Genomic DNA, 21,154 nt, shown 5'->3' on the forward strand with positions numbered 1-21,154 from the left:
GGAGTCAGGTGACATCCCTGTCTGGTTCCCCTCTGCAGCTCAAATTCCTGTTAAAGCCAGGAGAGGGACTAACCTGTGCTCCCAAAGTTGTGCACCACTCACTCCAAACACGAGTGGTGAATTGAGGCCCACAATCCAAAACAATGTCGAAGGGGATTCCATGAAGCCAGAGGATGTGGTCAGTAAGCAGCGAGGCAATTTCTAGAGCTAAAGGAAGCTTGGGGAGAGCAACAAAATGGACAGCTTTGGAGAAGCGATTGATGATGGTTAAGATGACAGTGTTACCAGATGGGCCCAGTGTGTTACCTGGGGATAAACCTTAAAGGGATGTGGAGACAGCTGGGTGGCCCATTTCTGGTGTCAGGCTTATCCAGCTGAGCATCCCAGACCAGGGACTCAATCTCCCAACTCAGGGAACCAGTGATGCAGTCCAGTGAAAGGGTGGTTTCTTATTCTGTGGAGGACTAGGAGGTGGAGAGTTTCTGGGATAGCACATCAGGTTTGATGTGACAGGACCTTGGTCGATAGCTAATGTTGAGGTTAAATCTGGTAGAGGTGGATAATATCCACCTGGCCTGATGAGCACTGTAATACTTTGCAGTCCGGGGATATGCAAGGTTTTGTGATCTGTCTGTACTACAAAGGCATGCTCCTTCCAGCCAGTGCCTTTTTCTTGTAGGACCAGTTTGATGGCGAGGACTTTGCAGTCCCTACATCATAATTCCTTTCTGTGGGAGAACAATAGTAAGAGAAAAAAAAAACACATAAATGTATTTTACTTTTGTTCCTGACTTTCTCTTTCAGAGGCTTCAATCCTCTCCTATGATGGCAGCATGTATATGAAGGTTGTGATGCCGACCATCATGCATACTGAAGCTGAGGATGTGTCTTTGCGGTTTCGCTCCCAGCGGGCTTATGGTCTCCTCATGGCCACTACCTCCCGAGACTCAGCCGACACGCTACGGCTGGAGTTGGACGGGAGTCGCGTCAAACTCACGGTCAATCTAGGTATCGTATGCCCCACCCAGCCATCTGCCACTACACCTCCACCTTCACTGTGAGATGGTTTACCGTCGAGCGGTAACTTCTCCTTTTCTATTCTCTTTTTTTTTCGTCTTTTCATTGGTTACTCATCACAGTGATCCCTCAAAGATTTCAACCATCTTTAGAACAGCAATCAGTTCTCTTTTGCATGGGTGTTAATGTGTGCATAAATCACCAGACAGCAATTACTGGAAACATTTAAAAATACATACATTTTATTTCACTATTAAATATGTTTGGAAACCTTTGAACCAGAAACGTGTACTCACTTTTGTTTATAGAACCTTTGAGACAGTAAAAGCAAAATAAGTAGAATACACATCATAAACAGGTTCTATATCTGGTTTCATTTTGTTGTTTTTATTTTATCTATTTTTTTTAAAGAACAGACTGTGCTGAGATTTTCTCAGATGTAATTCGTAGTAAGAATAACCACTGATCCATCATTCAGCAGGATAGGATATAAAAGGAAAAGTTTTCTTTCTACTACCTTCATTTTTGTGTCTGACATTAGGTAATTTCTGTGTCACCCTGCTGTTGTTCTGGGTGTCTTTTTGTTTTTTGTTGCTCATGATAGTTTCTTTTTGTTATTAAATTTTGTGGTTTTTCAGCGTCTTCCTTTTGCTTGTTTTCCCATCAACTCCATCTCCCATCATGCTTTGTCAAAAGATGGTATTCACACCTTCAAAGGCCTTAAGCCTGCGGCCCGTCAGGCGAACAGCCCGAGAACAGAGCCCAGCAAAACCTACAGCTAGCTGCAACCCCAATGTTAAAAAGAAAAGAAAAAAACGAAGAAGAAGAAATGGCAAAGAAACAAACTGCATTTTGTCTATTCTATATCGTACATACAGTTTGTATTGTTTGATTAACGGTGTAAGTTGTATACCATTTAGATGAATTTTATGAGGCATACTCTTGTTTTTAATTTCAAAAATGAAGCGCCAATTGGTCAGTACTTTATATGATTTTCTATCCCATATTAATCCATGTAGTTTTGTACTAAGTGTTAATGTTAGTAGCCTGACCCTTTGATGGAGCTTAGCGACATGCAGGAACAGTATAGCAGGAGTTTTGATGATTGGGGTTCCTGTGCTTCTGCACGGTGCTGGTGCTGACTGGATCGTGGCTGTTTGCTCCCACTTTTCTGTTGCGGTTGACGACACATGAAACCACCAGCCACATGGTGACCAACCCTCGCTGTTGCAGTGTGCGGCAGTTATTCTGGCCTTAGTTCAGATAATGAACTTACTTTTTCTCAGTTACAAACGTTTATTTAAAAAAAATCTGTTTGAATATCAGATCCATTTATAATTATTTTTTGTTTTTATTAAGTAACTGAGGCAATTTTACTGGTGCGGAGGCTTTGATTTAAATGCAAAGTCAAATAGTGTTGGGTCGGAAAACCCATGTAGCTGGTATTACAAGTGGCCATTTTTATGTAAATATAGCACTTAAACAATTATTAATTACAGCACTGTTGATTAACAAAAGAGCAGAAATTAATGTATTGAGTAATGACATGTTATATTTATTACATGATTGTTTGACTTAGAGATCATTCTAAAGATAGACCAATGGAATGAAATGGCTGCCTTACTGCATGTGTACGTCCCCGGAAGGGTGGATTTTTTGTTTTTGGATGTCTGCAGCAGTAACCTTGAAGGATGCAATTTCATCTGTCATTTATTCTTCCCCATCTAGACTGTATCAGGATAAACTGTAACTCCAGTAAGTTAACACTCAAGTTTCATTTTGTTTTGTTTGTTAATGATATCAATGTTTTTTATTTTTTAAAGAAGAAAGAAATGTAATTTTTCAAAATCCACCATCTTCTTATTTGAAGGGTGAGTTTGAGCAACATAAAGCATTAGAAACAGACTCAGTGAAATTAAATGGTGATGACATAATTCCTCATTTTGGGCGTGTTGGCTCATTTTATATATGCCAGAGGATCACAGATAAAATCAGTCTTCTATCCTGTTTCCTCTATACTCTACATAACCAATATTTAAAGAAGGATTTATGAGATTAAATTACTCTTACCTTCCTTAGGAGAAAAATACGTGAATATACAGTAAATACAGTATATTTCACTATATTTGCCACATTCTTTGGTACAGAGTGGGAAATAATAATTGAGAGCCAATACTAGCAGAGTACTACTGACATTTGTCGTCCAGTTTGGCGCTATGGCACCATATTGCCTCAGTAATGGAGACACTGGTACGGTAGATGAACAACCTTTTGGTGTTACCTCACAAGATGGAAATTAAAATTAGATGAAGATAAATATGAAATTTGGTAAGAATGTATGAGTATGAGTAACTGTTATGTTCTGTGGTAGCAAACCAATAGAAATTGGTGGTGTAGAGCTTGTGCTTTAGCTATAAGTTAGTACATATTGTTCTCTAAAGAGTGCAGTAATAGCCTGAAGTTAACACTGATGTAGGTAAATGACACTGAACAAGGTAAGTTATTATTAAACGATTATTATTAATCTGTCATTATTGGTTAGCACCAAAATGATGAACTTGACTAAATCATACAAGCCTCTGTCTTCAGTGGAACACGACTGAAAGTACTCAGATTTAAACTTTGTCTAAAGAGACTAAAGTAATTAGGTGTGTAGGCGTTCATGCCCAGTACATGAGTGCTCATGTCCTACCTTTGATTTTATGTGAGGAATTTATAAACACCAAATATTAAAGCCTTATTTCAGGGGAAAACTTGACAAACGATGTAACCATAAAAATTGAATTTTTTGAATCATTTTGAATTTGAGTGTTTGTTAAAACATTGATAATATCCATAATAATGCTATGATAAAACCCATGTAGAACTAGGAGCTATCATTCCTTATTTTTCAAAGCACACTAATAGAGAAATATAAATCCAAGGAAAAATTCATATGTTGTTTCATCAGGTGGACATTTTCAGTCCATTACTTTTTCTGTACAATGAGACACTTTTTTAAACTGAAATTTGTGTTTCCATAAGTAATATGCATGCTAATGACAACTAGCTGAGTACTGATTGACAACGGGTGTACTTTACACTCCTAACATAAACCCAGATTCAAAAGACTGAAAAATCAAACAGTCTTTTAATTAAATGTAATATTTGACTATTTATTGAAGAAAGCGTGTTTTTCAGAGGAAACTAGTTCACGGGATAGTTTGTCATGTTAGGGAACTTTCTAAGCATTTTTCAGGCTAGCTGTGATGAATCATTAAGCTCTTTCTACTTATAGTGTGTCTGTTGCTGTTTTACAGTGATTTCCAAAATCACTACGATTGCTTTTACTCATAATGGGGTAATGGAGATTCAATCAGCTTAAAGTTGTAATCAAAATGATTTAACCCAAATTAGATTTTAATTTAAATACTCAAAGAATGTACATATTAAAAACTAATATTAATATTGAGAATATTACACGTTATTGAGAATATGCATTATCCTTTGAGCTTTTTGATATGAATAATTATAAATGAAAAAAACTTTTAAAATTGTTTCCCACGTTTCAGACAGCTTCTTGAAAATTGATGATGATCAATCTCATCAACTTCTCGCCAACTTGCCTACATAATCTGTCTTTATAGGTTCACAGTGTTGGTATCTGTATTACTTGTGTATTTACTTGGTATTGGATCGATACCAAAAGTTGTAGCACCATGCATTAAACACATTGATGGGATGTTAGCTATCTACTTCCAGTCACTCAAATAAACAATTAAATATATGAGGTCCACCAAATTCTTGGAGCTGCTTGAGCAAAGGATAGGTTGGTCCAGCAACCATGGAAAAATATAATTAGGTTTCTTGTCTACGGTTGTGAAAGATTAAGACTGAAGACTCAAACTAAGTTAAACTTTTCTTTAATTTTCTTTTTTACATTTCAGTGCACCGCCTCGACTGCCACAAAATACTGCAAATAGTTATATAATTACAGACTTTGACATATGCTGGTGACATAAATGCCACCATGTCTCACATGCATACAAAATATTAATTTTAGTTTTGGATTGTTATGATGCAACACATCTTTTTATAAAATCTGTCTGTGATTGCTAAAATACAGGTGGTGCATCAATTTACTCACTGCCTTACCCCACTTTCCTCTGCATTTCCATGTGTGGCATCGCTAATGTGAATAATGTAAATGTAAAGAAGAAAATGCTTAAATTAATTTAAAGATAAATGAATAAAACTGTATGACCAACCTGTTTTCCACATCAGTGCTAATTTCTTTTAAATCTCATGACTGTTTTCTAACCTGAAGTAGTTTCATACTTTTCTAAAAGGAAAGAATAGTTCTCCTCCTGCCCTGAGATCAGGTGTGGCTGAAAAAATGGTTTCCAATAATATAATGCAGCGGTCCCCATCCTTTTTTGTGCCAGGGACTGGTTTATTTGCGTATAAATACAACAAAATAAAACCACTACTGGTACCAAAAAAAAAAGAACATTTATTCACACGGGAAAAGACCCAGGGAAACCAAGTTAACACTGAAAACGATAAAAAAGTAACGATAAAAAACGATAAAAACCCTGAAAACCATGAATTTCACACCTGAGCCTTGACTCTGGCAGCCCGGTACCAAACGACTCCGGTCCGTGGCCCGGGGGTTGGGAACCACTGATATGAAGCCCTAATGTTTGCTAAACACAAACATATAACACTGGTCATGTTAATAGCATTTTTTTATTGGAGCAGGAGATTAAGAAATGAAGATAAAAAAGGAGTGCAGAACATTGAAGGAATGACAGGAAGATTTCTTTAACTCTATGATGAGTAAAAGCAATTATTTCTACTGCTTAGCAGTCAGGTAAATGATATGAGCACAGATGTTTGACATCTGTGCTCATATCATTTACCCTGTGTAAATAAATGAATGACTATATCAAACCTTTGTTTCCCATCAGATCTAATTTCAATCCAATTTTTCCCTCATTTTTAAACTACTAACCAGGTTGTGGAAGACCTGTAAATGTTCCTATTGTCACTGGTGGGAAGCAAAGGTTTGGTTTTAGGCTCTCAGGATGTCCTTAACTTTGTGACTGACCATTGTTCTCAGGCAAGGGACCGGAGACCCTGTATGCTGGGCAAAAGCTCAATGATAATGAATGGCATACAGTGCGTGTGGTGCGTCGTGGCAAAACCTACAAGCTAACGGTTGACGATGATGTAGCAGAAGGTACTTGCCTCCATCAACTGGAAATATTCTTAGTATGTCTTTGTCAGTGTTATTCCACCATGCTACAGCATCTCGCCATAAACACTAAAATCAGTGTGTAATTCTGCTCCAAAAAAGCAAGTACACATGTACCCATTAGTGTCAGTTTGCATTCATCTAATACTGTGCAATGTAATTTTCTCCTTAAATCAGCCCTTTTGTGTTAGTGTCAGACAGTGTTCTCTTTTCTTTTCGTTTTTTGTCTTTCTTTCAACCCTTCCCCTCCACCCTCCCCGTCTCCAGGCCAAATGGTGGGTGACCACACTCGTCTGGAGTTCCATAACATCGAAACAGGCATAATGACAGAGCGCCGATTTGTTTCTAGCATCCCATCCAGCTTTATTGGTCACCTCCAGAGCCTAAGGTATTTATACTTCTAAGATGAATATTCTGTAGATTTTTAAAAATGTTTCCTTATTTTTGCCTACATGTTCTTTTCTTTTTCTCAGATTTAACGGCATGCTATACATTGACTTATGCAAGAATGGTGACATTGATTACTGTGAGCTCAATGCCCGCTTTGGGATTCGCTCCATTATCGCTGACCCTGTCACCTTCAAATCCAAGAGCAGCTATCTCAGCCTGGCCACTTTACAGGCCTACACGTCCATGCACCTCTTCTTTCAGTTCAAGACCACTTCACCAGATGGCTTCATACTCTTCAACTCTGGAGACGGCAATGATTTCATTGCTGTGGAACTAGTTAAAGGGTAAACTTTCCTTTAGAGGATACCTGTTAAATGTTTCTTAATGGCTGTTGAATCGTTGATTTTATTGTGTTCCAATAAGAATAACAAACAAACACATTTTTGTCAAAAGTCTGATATCCTGATCATGGCATTATAGGATAAAATTCATCTTTCTGTTATATTTTTACTAATTTGCAAATAGCAGATGTTTGTATTGCTATTTCAGACTTGTTTTTGTTGTTAAACCCATATAACTAGTGATTTTTCTCTTGTAGGTACATACACTATGTTTTTGACCTTGGAAATGGGCCCAACCTCATCAAGGGAAAAAGTGAAAGGGCACTAAATGACAATCAGTGGCACAATGTGGCTATTACCCGAGACAACAGCAACACCCATACGCTGAAAGTAGATGCTACAGCCACTAGTCAGAGTATCAATGGTGCCAAGAATCTGGACCTTAAAGGTACACTCAGTTTTTCATTTAGATATAGTGATTTTTTGCTGCACTGATAAGAAACGAGTGTTTAAGTTACGCTCTGTGGTATAGTGGTTAAGACATTTTACCAGACATGCAAAAGCTTCCTGGTTTCATTTTGGCAGGAGACACACAAACCATACCTCAAGCCCTTTGGGGGTTTTAAAAGATGCCTATAAATAAATGTATTATTATTATCATTATTATGAATAAACTTTAAAAACTTTTTTTTCTTAATGCTTTATTACAATCTACTCAAGCTGTTTCAATTTCAGGACTATAGATGCACAATCCTCTTAGCTGTGTGTGTAGCGCGCCTTCAAGCCCAGTTTTTGACACTTTGTGGTGCATGCTGTAACCTTGGGGATATAAATCAAATAATTTCACAATTCAGAACGATGACGATGATCACTGTTGACTTAGTTAAATTTGAAGTTAAAGTTTAGGACTGCCAAATATTAATGACTAATTGTGTTGAGGATGGGCTCATGGCATACATCCTTTGATGCCAACTGGTCAGCTTACTACTTACTTCTAACTCAACTTTAAATCTTTTCATGGATGCTAGGCTTGACTTTGTCAGCAGGAAGTGTGGGTCAATATACTGACACTGAAATACTTCAGGACTATTCCCCAGTCGTGCCTTGATGCCTGTTTGCATTTGTGAAATGAAGGAGTTGGTTTTTGAAGAGAACAACTACTACGGCTGGGTATCGATTTTGATTTCTATAACTCACTCGACGGTCCCGATTCGATTCGATTCAGTTTTGACTCAGACAGTCAGAAATATTAGAATTCTGATCATTTATCAGTACATATCCATATTTTTATATCTATGTATAAAAACAAAGCTGAGACTTCATCAGAGGTGTGAGCATCACAGCAGAGGCCTTTGTGTCAAAGTAACTGAGGATAAAACAGAAAAACATGAAGCAGATTTTCCTGGCCTATAACCTCTGCAGTAGAACAAAAACTAAAGAAAACTATGATACAACATGTGAACATTACCTGACGCTGCTGAAGTGAAGCAGAGTGAAGTTTGATTAGAGACACAGCTCAGTGTTTTGTAATTTGGCACCATTTGTAAAAGTTTACATTTCTTCGGCTATGTACACACTAGTAGACTGGTGCGTAATAAGCAAGCGAATAATGGAGACAACAGAGATGTTTGATGGTAAACCGGTCTGTGAGTACACTGAAAGAAAGCTGAAGTGCAATTTTATCGTGGTGGAAGCAAAACAGCAAAAGTACGAGGAAATTCATGAAGCGTAGTTTTGATCATTTTGTTTTGCTGATGGTTCAGCGAGTTTTGGTCAGAGAGTGACGAAACCTGCAGCTTCAGAATCTGTGCGATGTCGGTGTACGTGGCGTCGGGTGAACGATCCACGCTTTGTGTTTTACATCTTTGTGTGGAATCCGTTTACCTGCTCTCATTTACTGTTTTAGCTGTTTGGTGGTTGTTGAAATAGTTTTGTGAGCTTTAACCTGAGATTCTGGCGTTTCTAACAAAATACTTTTATATTGAAATATTGATTCAGGATTTAGTGAATCGATGTCACTTTATTTAAACTAAAATCGATTTGGATAGAGGAAATTTATTTTTTAAAACCACCCCCAGACTTAACAAGACAGTACAGCCGTATTTTTCTGGTGTTCCCAGTAATGCAACAGTAAAATAGTTTGTGGGCTCAAGCAATAAGAATGTGAATAATTAGCATACATTTGCAAATCAGCCAGCGTTGTATTGAGACAACAACAACAATAACAATCAACGTACGTGTACAGCTGTCAAGAGGAAAAGCCTGTGTGATATGTGGGCTCTCTTTAGTTCGGTTTCATAATTAATTAAAAGTTCTGTTTTGTTTGTCCTGATGTCGTTTAGATCTGAAAAGATTTCAACACAAATCTTTCTATAAATATCCACCTAGAAATTTCAGCTTTTTCTGTGTACATTTTTTTAAAGATAATATTCTCCTGCACTTTTGCATTTTTTCTGTGCCCCAGGTGATCTGTTCATTGCTGGACTGGGTCCAGGCATGTATGGCAACCTGCCTAAACTGGTGGCTTCCAGAGAAGGCTTCCAGGGCTGTTTGGCATCAGTGGACCTCAATGGTCGTCTTCCGGATCTCCTCAATGATGCATTGTTTCGCAGCGGGCAGATTGAACGTGGATGTGAAGGTACACCGTCCCTCAAATCTCAGCCTGATTTAGACTACTACAACACAAACTTCAACTCCAACTCCAGCAGCCCTTTCTTCCTGCTCAATGCAAACAGTAGCTCTTCATCCATGAGACCGTATGGAAGGCGCTTCATCTTATTAACTGTATTTGTTGCCTCACTTATTCACTGTTAGAATTCTGATCAAATCAGTTCCTCTTACAAAACCAAGTTATCGGCCACATCGGTTGCCTCCTTACAGAGCCTTCATCATCACTATTTACGCAGCCTTTGCTAATGCAGCAACAAAAGATTACCTCTCTTATTTTTTTTTAATCTATGATGCTTTTGTAAAGTTTTTTTTCTGAATGATATGAATATTAAGTTTTATAACTGATTCAATACAAAAACACAGATTCTAATGGGTGCTGGCTCAGGTATATCAGTAAAAGGACAAAAGACAGAGAGAGTCACTACATTTACATTCAGAGCAAATGTTTTTTTTCCTTGAACATACTCACATTATTCTTCACTTACACTAACTCTGAGAGTTAGCTAAAATGCTTCTGACTACATATACTGAACACCGTCATGTTAACACTGTCCTGTGTCACGATGCCAATGATATGTCAGTCCTGAGTGGATCATTGTTTACATCCATTTCAACCTTTAAAGCCCACAGAGTAATGTATTCAGATGATACAATGCTACACAGTAAATAAAGTTCTCTCTGGTCTCAGAGCACTTTCATAAATGGTGACAAAATCACAACTATTTCTTTGTGTACATCATTGTTGAGGTCATTAAGTATCATCATTTCTATTACTTTTTTAAAGTAATGCATTTCATTTTTTGTACTGTCTATAGATAATTCATTACAGTAACCATAACTATCATTACTTTTGTGTTTGCACTGGTTATTGTTACATCAGTTATAATTTTTCAGATGGCCATACATCTGCAAAAATCTTTATCCTCACTGGGGCCACCAAACAAGATAGGACAACAGAAAGCTGCAGTAATGTATCCCATTACTGCACTGAAATGACTATGTTACAAGGAAATGTTATATTTGGAATAGCATTAGGCAAAACATTGGACATGGACCCAAGTAGATTTTTTTATATGACAGTCGACATGCCTTTGAAACTTAAGCAACAAAAAAACATATTTTATGTCTGCACTGTGTATGTTCTGCCATGAACATGTAAAAAGACCATATGAAGAAAGGTACAGGGGCGACTACACATTACAAGTACAGGAGGTACTTGGTCATGGAAACCTATGCCATGAAGCGCCTTTGTTTTTGTGCCGATGTTGATGGGCAAGGCTGAAACTGTTAGTCAGTCAGCAGAGACTCTTACGTCGCAGCAATGCATGGCACCTTTACATGATCTGCCACTCTGTGGCTGAGTTGTTAGGATTCCTAAATGATTCCACTTTGGAATAATACCATCACAACACCACAGTTCATTATGGAATATCTAGGAGGGAAGAAATTTCACAAACTGACTTCAAATGCTCGTATCCGATTACATTTCCATGCTTGAACTTGGTGAGCTCTCAGAATGACCCATTCTTTCACGGCCGTTTGTAAATACAGATCTGATGGTTGGTGCTTGATTAAATACACCTGTGGCAACTGGACTGAAAATATCTTGGCCGTTGTTACGTAGTAACAATGTCCTGATTTTGGTTAAAACATTCTCATTAAGTTGTTTTTTCATGACTCTCACACTTTACCAAGAGATCAAGCTATTATATATCTATTATAAAAAAATCAAAGCTCAAAATTTATGTGACTCTTTTGAATAATATTTGGCACTTTCGATGGGAATCACTGTTTTTATTACATTTTTTTTTGTTAGACTACTGCTGTTTGAGGTAGCCGGGGTTTACAAATGGTCAGCTGCAGAAGTACAAAGCAAATAACAATGAAACTACTTCAAAAAATAGTTTATATCTTTATTTATAGGATGTGCAGTTTTACATCTTGCCATTATTTCTGCATCAGGCTATATTTGGTATTCAGTTCACACAGACCTTTGTTCACAAAGAAAAACTTGCCAAAGGTTTTAACATGTTCTGTGTAGCTACACCAAAATGGGCCGTTGAAACATTTTGCACAAGAAAACAAATGTCATTGTGGACAAAATGTTTCCATCTTCCTGTAAAAGTTGTGCATTTTTATTATTCACTTATTTATTTGTTGCTGTTTTATGGGCCATCTTCCACAATCTGTTTGCATGGACATCATTTTCTATACAGCAGTTTTTCTTATGCCTGCCATATCATTGAGTTGGAAATGTATGTATTGTACTTTTTGTTTTTCATGGAACATTTATTTAAAGAGCCCCATGTTAAACCAATAAATGTGCTAGCTGACATTTCATTTTAGTAGAAAAGAAACGGTATATGTCCTTGGTATAACAATCTGAATCAGAATGAAAACAATGTTATTTCATTGTACTGTATGCAGCGCAAGAAAGTATCGGTTGATTAATTTATTTTTCCAAATAAAATTTCATCAATCGCAGTTTGTTGGTCTTGTCCATGGCATTTTTGTGTGTTTGTATGATTTTTGTATGGTTTTCTTTTTCTTTTGCAATACACCACGATCAGCTCAACAGTCTTTTAAACTGTTTGAAATTTCATTGTTTGTAATTTCATTACAAGCTTTCATCACATTAAAAGTTTTTCTTGTTTGTTTGTTTGTAAGTTTGTTGCCTATATCGAAGCCCATCTATAATTAGGGAGTTCAGATTGCAGCAATACATTTTGCCGTCACTAGATGGCGATGCTGCACTGCTAACAAACAGCAAATAAGCATCAAAACTGAGCTTTAGGATTTTCTTATAAGCTAACGTTTAAAAAATCCCCCCTCAACGGTTAACATGACTTTGTCCCGAATACTTCCTTTAACTGAGCAGCCCGCATCTTTAATGAGGTAAGTCTCCGGACCATCACATGATTTGAGGTCGAATAACAATACGTTTTTGTTCAGTATCATTGCAAACCAACCATTCAAGTTATAAAAAATAAACAATAATTTCCCAAACAAATGAATGTGTGTGAGTAACCAAAGTATACAAACAACAACACACAAAGCAGTTTAACAAAACGTCTTGTTGCTCTTTATTTGTCATTATCATCCTAACATTCACAAAGTTATCGATGACACATTGTTATAGTGGCACAGTAGCGTTAGCGTTTTGACAGCACAAAGGTCTGGCTGGGCCTCTCCTCCTGCTCTGTGTACTCCACCTTCCTCTCAGTCCAAAGACATGCATGCCTGTTTAATTAATGATTCTAAATTGGCTGTCAGTGTGAATGTGAGCATGAATGATTGTTTGTCTCTCCACGTTAGTCCAGTAGACTAATGGCCTGTCCACACGCTTCTACCATGACAGCTGGAATGGGCTTCAGCTCTCCTGTAAACATGAACTAGCTCAGCAGTTAAAACTGATGCATAGAGAACAGCCAAACAGAAAGTCTGAACAGAAATAACGCTGAAATGTACTATGCTTCATTTCAAATATAAAATAGTATAGTTTATTTAAATAATAACTACATTTTGCCACATTCCAATGAGAAAATGAGATTTTTAGGGATAACTGTAGCAGTTGAATGATCTTTTACCAATTCAGTCCCATCAAAATTCAGTATTGAGTTTTATTCAATTTTATTTATATAATGCCAAATACAACAACAGTCACCACATGGAATTTAACAGCCATAAGACATTACATTATGATGACTGACAAGTAACGTGAATAGCACTGATGATCACGTTATTCTGGCACCTATTATTAAGGAGCAAGTGCAAGGACCAGATTGTGATGGTTAGATGATATGGTCAGAGCATCTCCTAAACTGCAGCTCTTGTAGGTTGTTCTCACTCTGCAGTGGTATCTATCAAAAGTTTTTCCAAGGAAGGAACAGCAGTGACAGACAGGTTGTTCATGGGCAGCCAAGACTTCAGTGATGCACATTCAATTTCCATTCAATTTTATTCATAGAGCGCCAAATGACAACAACAGTCGCCTCAAGGCGCTTTACATTGTAAGGTAGACCCTACAATAATAGATACAGAGAAAACCCCAACAATCATATGACCCCCTATGAGCAGCACTTTGGCGACAGTGGGAAGGAAAAACTCCCTTTTAACAGGAAGAAACAGGCTCAGGGAGGGGCGGGGCCATCTGCTGTGATTGGTTGGGGTGAGAGAAGGAAGACAGGATAAAGACATGCTGTGGAAGAGAGACAGAGATTAATAGCAGGTATGATTCAGTGCAGAGAGGTCTGTTAATACATAGTGAGTGAGAAAGGTGACTGGAAAGGAAAAACTCAATGCATCATGGGAATCCCCGGCAGCCTACGTCTATTGCAGCATAACTAAGGGAGGATTCAGGGTCACCTGGTCCAGCCCTAACTATATGCTTTAGCAAAAAGGAAAGTTTGAAGCCTAATCTTGAAAGTAGAGATAGTGTCTGTCTCCTGAATCCAAACTGGAAGCTGGTTCCACAGAAGAGGGGCCTGAAAACTGAAGGCTCTGCCTCCCATTCTACTTTTAAATACTCTAGGAACAACAAGTAGGCCTGCAGTGTGACAGCAAAGTGCTCTAATAGGGTGATATGGTACTACAAGGTCATTAAGATAAGATGGGGCCTGATTATTTAAGACCTTGTATGTGAGGAGCAGGATTTTGAATTCAATTTTGGATTTGGATCTGGGGCCAATGAATGGAAGCCAATACAGGATAAATTACATTAGTCCAGCCAAGAAGTAATAAATGCATGAACTAGTTTTTCAGCGTAACTCTGAGACAGGATATTTCTAATGCGCATGAAAAATGAAGGGTGGCCTATGTTTTCCAGTCCAACCGATCAACTTCTGTAGCTCAAATTGCTGAATAATGACACTGATTATTATAGAAAGGTGTCAGAATACACAGTCCATTGCAGTTTGCTGTGTTTGGGGCTGCATAGTTGCAGACCCATGCCCATGCTGACCCCTGTCCACCGAGGGCACTAACAATGTTCACATGAGCATCAGAACTGTACCCCTAACTAATGGAAGAAGGTAGCCTGGTGTGATTAATCATGTGTCCTTTTACATTGCATGGATGGCCGGGTGCGTGTGTTGCTTACCTGGGGAACACCTGACAGCAGAAGAAGACAAGCCAGCAGTGGCAGTGTGATACTCTGGGCAATGTTTGGGGAGACCTTGGGTCCTGCTAAGCATTGTTGCAGACCATGCACACCATTTCATTGGACTGGGACCTAGACAATAATAGGCAGGTGATCATAATGGTATGCCTGATCACTGTATATTTTAAGATAAAGACCCAGCAATAATAGAGTGAAACCTAGTATGTATCTGTTTAAAAACCACATTTCTAAGATTTGTAGGGATTTTTAGGAAGGCTTATGAACTAGATAAGTATGGGGACAGAACAGGGAGAGACCAGAGAGACATGGGGACACAAATCACTTCCACAGGAGACACCGGTGATGAGACAAAGACAAGAATGGGACAGACTGGGCACGAAAGAGAATCAAGAACTTAAAATATAAATGAAAAAACTATGGACTACTAAACTCAAAACTAACTGATACATAGCTTTAATGTAAGTATTTCTTAAATTACCCAGGACCAAAACACTGAGTAGCTCCATAATTAACCTGAGTGTGTGAAGACATCCCATTTACATGTACAAAATGTAAACTATTCAATAGATTTGCTTCAAACCACAGCATGTTATAATCTCTGTACTAAAATATTGTGGTCAGTGGTAATGAATGCTGCATTGAGGCAGCACAAGCACAGAGGTGAGTCCACTGTCAGCGGCCATAAGAAGATGAGTCCTCTTCAGTACCACTGTTTCTGTACCCTGATCATAAACCATTCCTCTCATTCTTTGGTATAGTAGAATCATATACATATTTTGAGCTGCAACACTGAACTGAAGCCAGTTTTGCCAGTTTTGTGTTTGCTTCTTTTGTCTTGATCCCCAGGACCCAGCACTACCTGCCAAGAGGATTCCTGTGCCAACATGGGCATTTGCATTCAACAATGGGAGAACTACACCTGCGACTGCTCCATGACTTCATACACCGGCACACAATGCAATGACCGTGAGTAATATCTAATGTCACATTCATACAATATCACTTTTTTGTGACCAGTGAGTGACAAATGTGAGATTCAAGAAAAAAAATTCAAATGGAGAACATTCAATGTGTTGACTGCATATTAATACACATGTTGCAAGTCAGCTTTATATTCTTAGAAATATGTAACCTATACACTAAATATTAATTTAGCTGAACCTTAGTGGTGGTGAGTGGCACTGATGTATGGTTAGTATTAAGTCTTCCTAGCTATGGATTCCAATTACAAAGAAAAATCATGGACAAAAATGAAGGATTTAACATTGTGTGGACATATTTCTTTGTTTACCGGCTTGCGTGTGTGCTTGATATGCAGCAAGATATTAAGCAAAATTATTTGGGAAGACATTTCCACAACAAGCTCTGTGAAATTGCTGAACAGTATCTGTGTGGATGTGAGACACAAAGAACAATTTCCAAGCTGCTGAGAAAAGCTGAGTAGAGCAAACTCCTAGTCTTGTAGTTGTGTTCACAAGTGGTGAATAGATGAAAGAGTCGGTTGTAAAAAAAACTCATTCAGTCTCTGAAGAGGATGTTCTTTCCCAATACATTCATCCGTGGTGCTAAACCAAAATAATGTAACTCCAGTGCTGAATACCCAAAGGCAATAGGGTACAGAACAAAACTGTCAAACACACTGGTGTATCTGACCGTGCCAGCAAACAAGCTAACATATCAGTATGAAACCAAATAGTCTGCAGGTAATTCTCATCTCTTCCTCATAACAATATGGAAAAAATTATTAATCTTAAAACAGATTAGTGTGTTTACAATTGAAGTGTTCTCTCAAGTTTTATCATAAACATTTTGTATTTTGTATGTCTCATATAAGCTTGTTCACAAAAATGCATTTTACAAGAAAAACATCACTCAGACCAGCAGGAGTCACTGTATGGAGCACTGAAATCCAAAGCATCTCTCTATGAGAAATCAATTTAGATGAACTGAGTTGCATTGAGTTAAAAAACGATAAAATTCAGAGTGGCAAAAGAACCATATTTAGCTTCATGATAGTGTTTGGCTGTCACATACTCCATGTTTCCAGTATGAGTGGCTTTTTTGTCTTCTCAAAGAGGTTATTTAGGTGCTCTCTTTATTTGTCCAATATAACCTTGAGCACAGGGGCATTTGAGCTTGTAGACTGTGATGTTGTACTGCAGTTTATGAACTGTTTAACAGGAAACTTCTTACCACTGTGTGGAAAAGTAAAAAAACTTATAGTAATAGTAGTAAATATACAATTTTGTTATGTGCATGCATTTGTCACATCTGTAGTTTTCCTTCAGATGATTCATCCATTAGAATCTGCCATTGTCTTTTAACTATATCCTTAAGTTGCTGATCATTATGGTTAAATTCAGTGATGAAGGTTATTCTTTTTGTTTTTTGAATTGGAGTTTCTTTTTTCAGTACTTCAGATCTTGATTATATTAAAGTGTAGTTGTAAGTTTTGTCAGTTGTGTAAGAGTGGCACTTTCCTTTTTAAATCTTGAATATATTCTCCTTAACCTGGTTTTAAATTCCTCTTCCAGAAGTTTGAGCAATTTCTCCTAAGGTGTAAGAACTTCCCTGTAGGTTTCTTTTCATTCAGACATCTTGGATGCTTGCTTGTCAGGAAAAGTATTGCATAGTTTTTTTTTATAGGTTTGCGCTAAGTTGAAGTAGTGCTGAGTCATTCCTATTATTCTGTGCCTTTTCAAGGTGGTAACATTGTATAAAATCCCATGATTTTATCATTTCATCTGAAACAGGGCTCGTTAAACTATTTAAAAATGTACTGGTTAAGGGAGGGCAATGGGTATACAATAACTTTGTTTTATAATTTTTTTACTACAACATTCTGATGTCAGCTTTTGCTTTTATTACAATATGTTCTCATAATCAGTTTTTAAAGATCATTTATGCTCTTCTCTGAGCCCTTGGTACTTCTCCAGCTTCTCGTGTTGCTTCTTCCTGATGTTGCTGTCATTCGGTATCACTACATCTATCACTACGGTCGTCTTCTTCTGTTTGTCCACCACCATTTTGTCCGTCTGTATCTGGAAGTCCCACAGGATCTTAGCTCGGTCATTCTCCACCACCCTTGGGGGCATCTCCCATTTTGACCTCAGGACTTCCAGGCCATATTCGGCACAGATGTTCCTGTACACTATACTGATGAACTTGGTTATGGCGTTCCATGTGTGCCCTGCCTGCTAGCATCTTGCACCCTGCTGTTATGTGCTGGATTGTCTCAGGGGCATCTTTACACAGCCTGCACCTGGGGTCTTGCCTGGTGTGATAGACCCCAGCCTCTATGGATCTTGTACTCAGAGCTTGTTCCTGTGCTGCCATGATTAGTGCCTCTGTGCTGTCTTTCAGTCCAGCTTTGTCCAGCCACTGGTAGGATTTCTGGATATCAGCCACCTCCTCTATCTGCCAGTGGTACATACCGTGCAGGGGCCTGTCCTTCCATGATGGTTCCTCGCCTTCCTACTCTTTCTTGGGTTTCTGCTGCCTGAGGTATTCACTGAGCACGTGGTCAGTTGGGGCCATCTTCGTGATGTATTCGTGGATGTTCCTTGTCTCATCCTGGACTGTGGTGCTGACACTCACCAGTCCCCGGCCCCCTTCCTTCCGCTTAGCGTACAGCCTCAGGGTGCTGGACTTGGGGTGAAACCCTCCATGCATGGTCAGGAGCTTCCTTGTCTTGATGTCAATGACTTCTATCTTCTCCTTTGGCCAACTTATTATCCCAGCAGGGTACCTGATCACGGGCAGGGCGTAGGTGTTGATAGCCCAGATCTTGTTCTTACCGTTCAGCTGACTCCTCAGGACTTACCGGACCCTCTGCAGGTACTTGGTGGTTGCAGCTTTCCTAGCGGCCTCTTCATGGTTCCCATTCGCCTGCGGGATCCCCAGGTACTTGTAACTGTCCTCTATGTCTGCAATGTTGCCTTCTGGTAGTTTGATCCCCTCAGTTCTGACTACCTTCCCTCTCTTTGTTATCATCTGACTACACTTCTCCAGTCCAAACAACATTTTGATGTCATTGCTGTATATCCTGGTGGTGTGGATCAGTGAATCGATGTCTCGTTCACTCTTGGCATACAGCTTGATGTCATCCATGTACAGGAGGTGGCTGACAACTGCTCCATTCTGTAGTCGGTTTCCGTAGCCAGTCTTGTCAATGATCTCACTGAGAGGATTCAGGCCTATGCAGAACAGCAGTGGGGACCAATGTTCCCTCTAATGTTTCATGTGTCTGAGCGAACACACAAACTCCCTGAGCGTCCCTTGGACCACTGTGAGCAACATCAGACGTGTGCACTGTGGTCACGCCAGCATCGAATCCATCCAAGTTACATGTTTATTAAAATAATCAAATTACAGCATTTATGTTAGACTACTTTTAATTAACTGCTTTAGCAACAACTAAATGCCACGTTGCCATATCATGTTTTGATTGGTCCACATGGTACATTTTTCCACCAATAGGAAAGGCTGAGGGGTTTTTTGGTTTTGTTTTTGCTCACAGGCTTTCGAGCGTTTTCCTTATAAAACGCCGTTTTTACCGTTTCTTCCCGCAGTAAATATGAACAACGATAGTATTCAGGAAGAAAACCAAACATTGCAGATATTTTTATCATAACTCTGGTTTTACGTGGCCAATCAACACAATTTAAAAACTGGTATAAAGTCCACACTTTTTCCATCAGTTGTTCCGTCTGTCCTGCTCACATCTCCAATGGTTGTACACGTTGTCATTAACGTGGCTTCACTCCACATCAGCCGCTTTGCTAGCTAAAACACCGGTGTCGGCACATATTTACTTTAATTTCAATTCAGGTTAGAATTTTTTTGTGTGCGCAACGCAGATTTTCTCTGCGCAGAGACCGTGCCATCAGGGCGCAATTGCGCACGTGCGCAGCTTAGACGGAACATTGGTGGGGACAGAGCATCTCTTTGGTAGATCCCGCACTTGATGGTCACTTGTGCTACTGGCTTGAAGTTGGCCTCTAGTGTTGTCCACCACATCCCCATTGAGTTCCTGATGAAGGAGATATCATCACCCCCACCCGAGATTGGGTACGAAACCCCAAGTGCAATAGAAGAAGGATCATTGAATGCGGGAGGAACTGACCTGAAAGACAGAATCATGGCAAAGCTTGAAACCTGGATCCTCCGCAGCCTCCTTATCCTCCAGTTACCATGACTACGTGAAGTACCCTCAGAACATCTACTAAATGATGTGAATGCAGCACTACGGACGCCACCACCATTACCGAGATTAACAAGCTGATCTACACCACGGCAGCAGTGATCAGATCAAGGTCAGGGATCAGAGCTGCAGAAAGGTGCAACAAAGACGGTGCCTAAGAACTACAGCAAACTGTCCATACCTGAGGCTGCTTGAAGAGGTACACCAGAGAGATAAAAGGCAGGAGAATAAACTAGCTGTTCTCCACAGAACCGGCCAAAATGTACTCTCAGGGGCAGGGGAACAATGTGAGAACGGCACCGCCAAGGCTGGAGATGGTGCAATACTGGAAGACCATAACAGCAATTCTCAGTGGGGAAGGTAACAGTGGTCCCAGTGGTAATTGGAGCACTACGTGCAGAGACTCCCAAGCTAGGCGAGTGGCTCCAGCAGATCCCAGGAACAACATCAGAGATCTCTGTCCAGAACAGCGCAGAACTAGGAACAGCTAAGATACTGTGCAGGACCCTCAAGCTCTATATGAACCAGACCATTTAAGCATAGAATCCCAGACCTCCCCTGCTATCTCCTCCAGCTTATCCGATGCTTAGGGTCAGGGTTAACGACCCAGAGACCCTCTACTCACCCATCAGGTACTCTCTGTAGCTGCATAGTCTCTCTGTAGCATCATCATATCATCATCATAAGCAGCTGAGTCCACACTAAACTCTTGCATTTATCCCAGTTGTTTAAAAATGCTTTGAACGACTTTCCCAGCTGATCTGGATCAGCACCAGCTTGCCTACAGAGCTGACAGATCAACTGAAGATACCATTTATGTTGCTCTCAACAAAGCCCTTACTTACCTATGCAAACACAACATGCACATCAAGATATTCTTTGTGGACTACAGCTCAGCATTCAACCTCGTTCCAAGTAACCTGGTGAACAAGCTTCTCACAACGGGACTCCTGCTAAAACCAATATGTGATTATTGTAAAAATAAATAATTTTGTATACACATAATTGTTCTTAGAGGGGGGTTAATAATGTACAGTTTCATCAGCTTTTAAATAATGTAAAAATAATAATAATTTGTATACTTTATGGATCGCCGTGGGGAAATTACTCTCTCTGCATTTAACCCATTCACTCAGTGAAGCAGTGGGCAGCCACTAATCAGGCGCCTGAGGAGCAGT

General features: G+C 39.2%; 1 protein-coding gene across 9 annotated transcripts in view; it reads left to right on the top strand.

Annotated features, from left to right (window-relative positions):
* nrxn3a (neurexin 3a) overlaps positions 1-21,154 on the top strand; it is a 201,588-nt gene that overhangs the window by 135,635 nt on the left and 44,799 nt on the right. For 8 of the 9 annotated variants that reach the window (XR_014798685.1, XR_014798686.1, XR_014798687.1 and 5 more), the window contains exons 11-18: positions 805-1,008; positions 2,746-2,772; positions 6,119-6,238; positions 6,521-6,641; positions 6,727-6,987; positions 7,242-7,432; positions 9,449-9,622; positions 15,620-15,739. Coding sequence is in view for 6 of the 9 variants with exons in the window: in XM_084915427.1 (XP_084771553.1) it covers positions 805-1,008; positions 2,746-2,772; positions 6,119-6,238; positions 6,521-6,641; positions 6,727-6,987; positions 7,242-7,432; positions 9,449-9,622; positions 15,620-15,739 (1,218 nt within the window). In the remaining 3 variants the exon portion in view is untranslated. The remainder of the gene's footprint in view (positions 1-804; positions 1,009-2,745; positions 2,773-6,118; positions 6,239-6,520; positions 6,642-6,726; positions 6,988-7,241; positions 7,433-9,448; positions 9,623-15,619; positions 15,740-21,154) is intronic. The other variant, XM_084915425.1, reaches the window with a different exon arrangement.

Source organism: Perissodus microlepis, chromosome 19 (genome assembly GCF_051167445.1).
Source record: "Perissodus microlepis isolate ML-2025 ecotype Zambia chromosome 19, ASM5116744v1, whole genome shotgun sequence".
NCBI classification, from domain to species: domain Eukaryota; kingdom Metazoa; phylum Chordata; class Actinopteri; order Cichliformes; family Cichlidae; genus Perissodus; species Perissodus microlepis.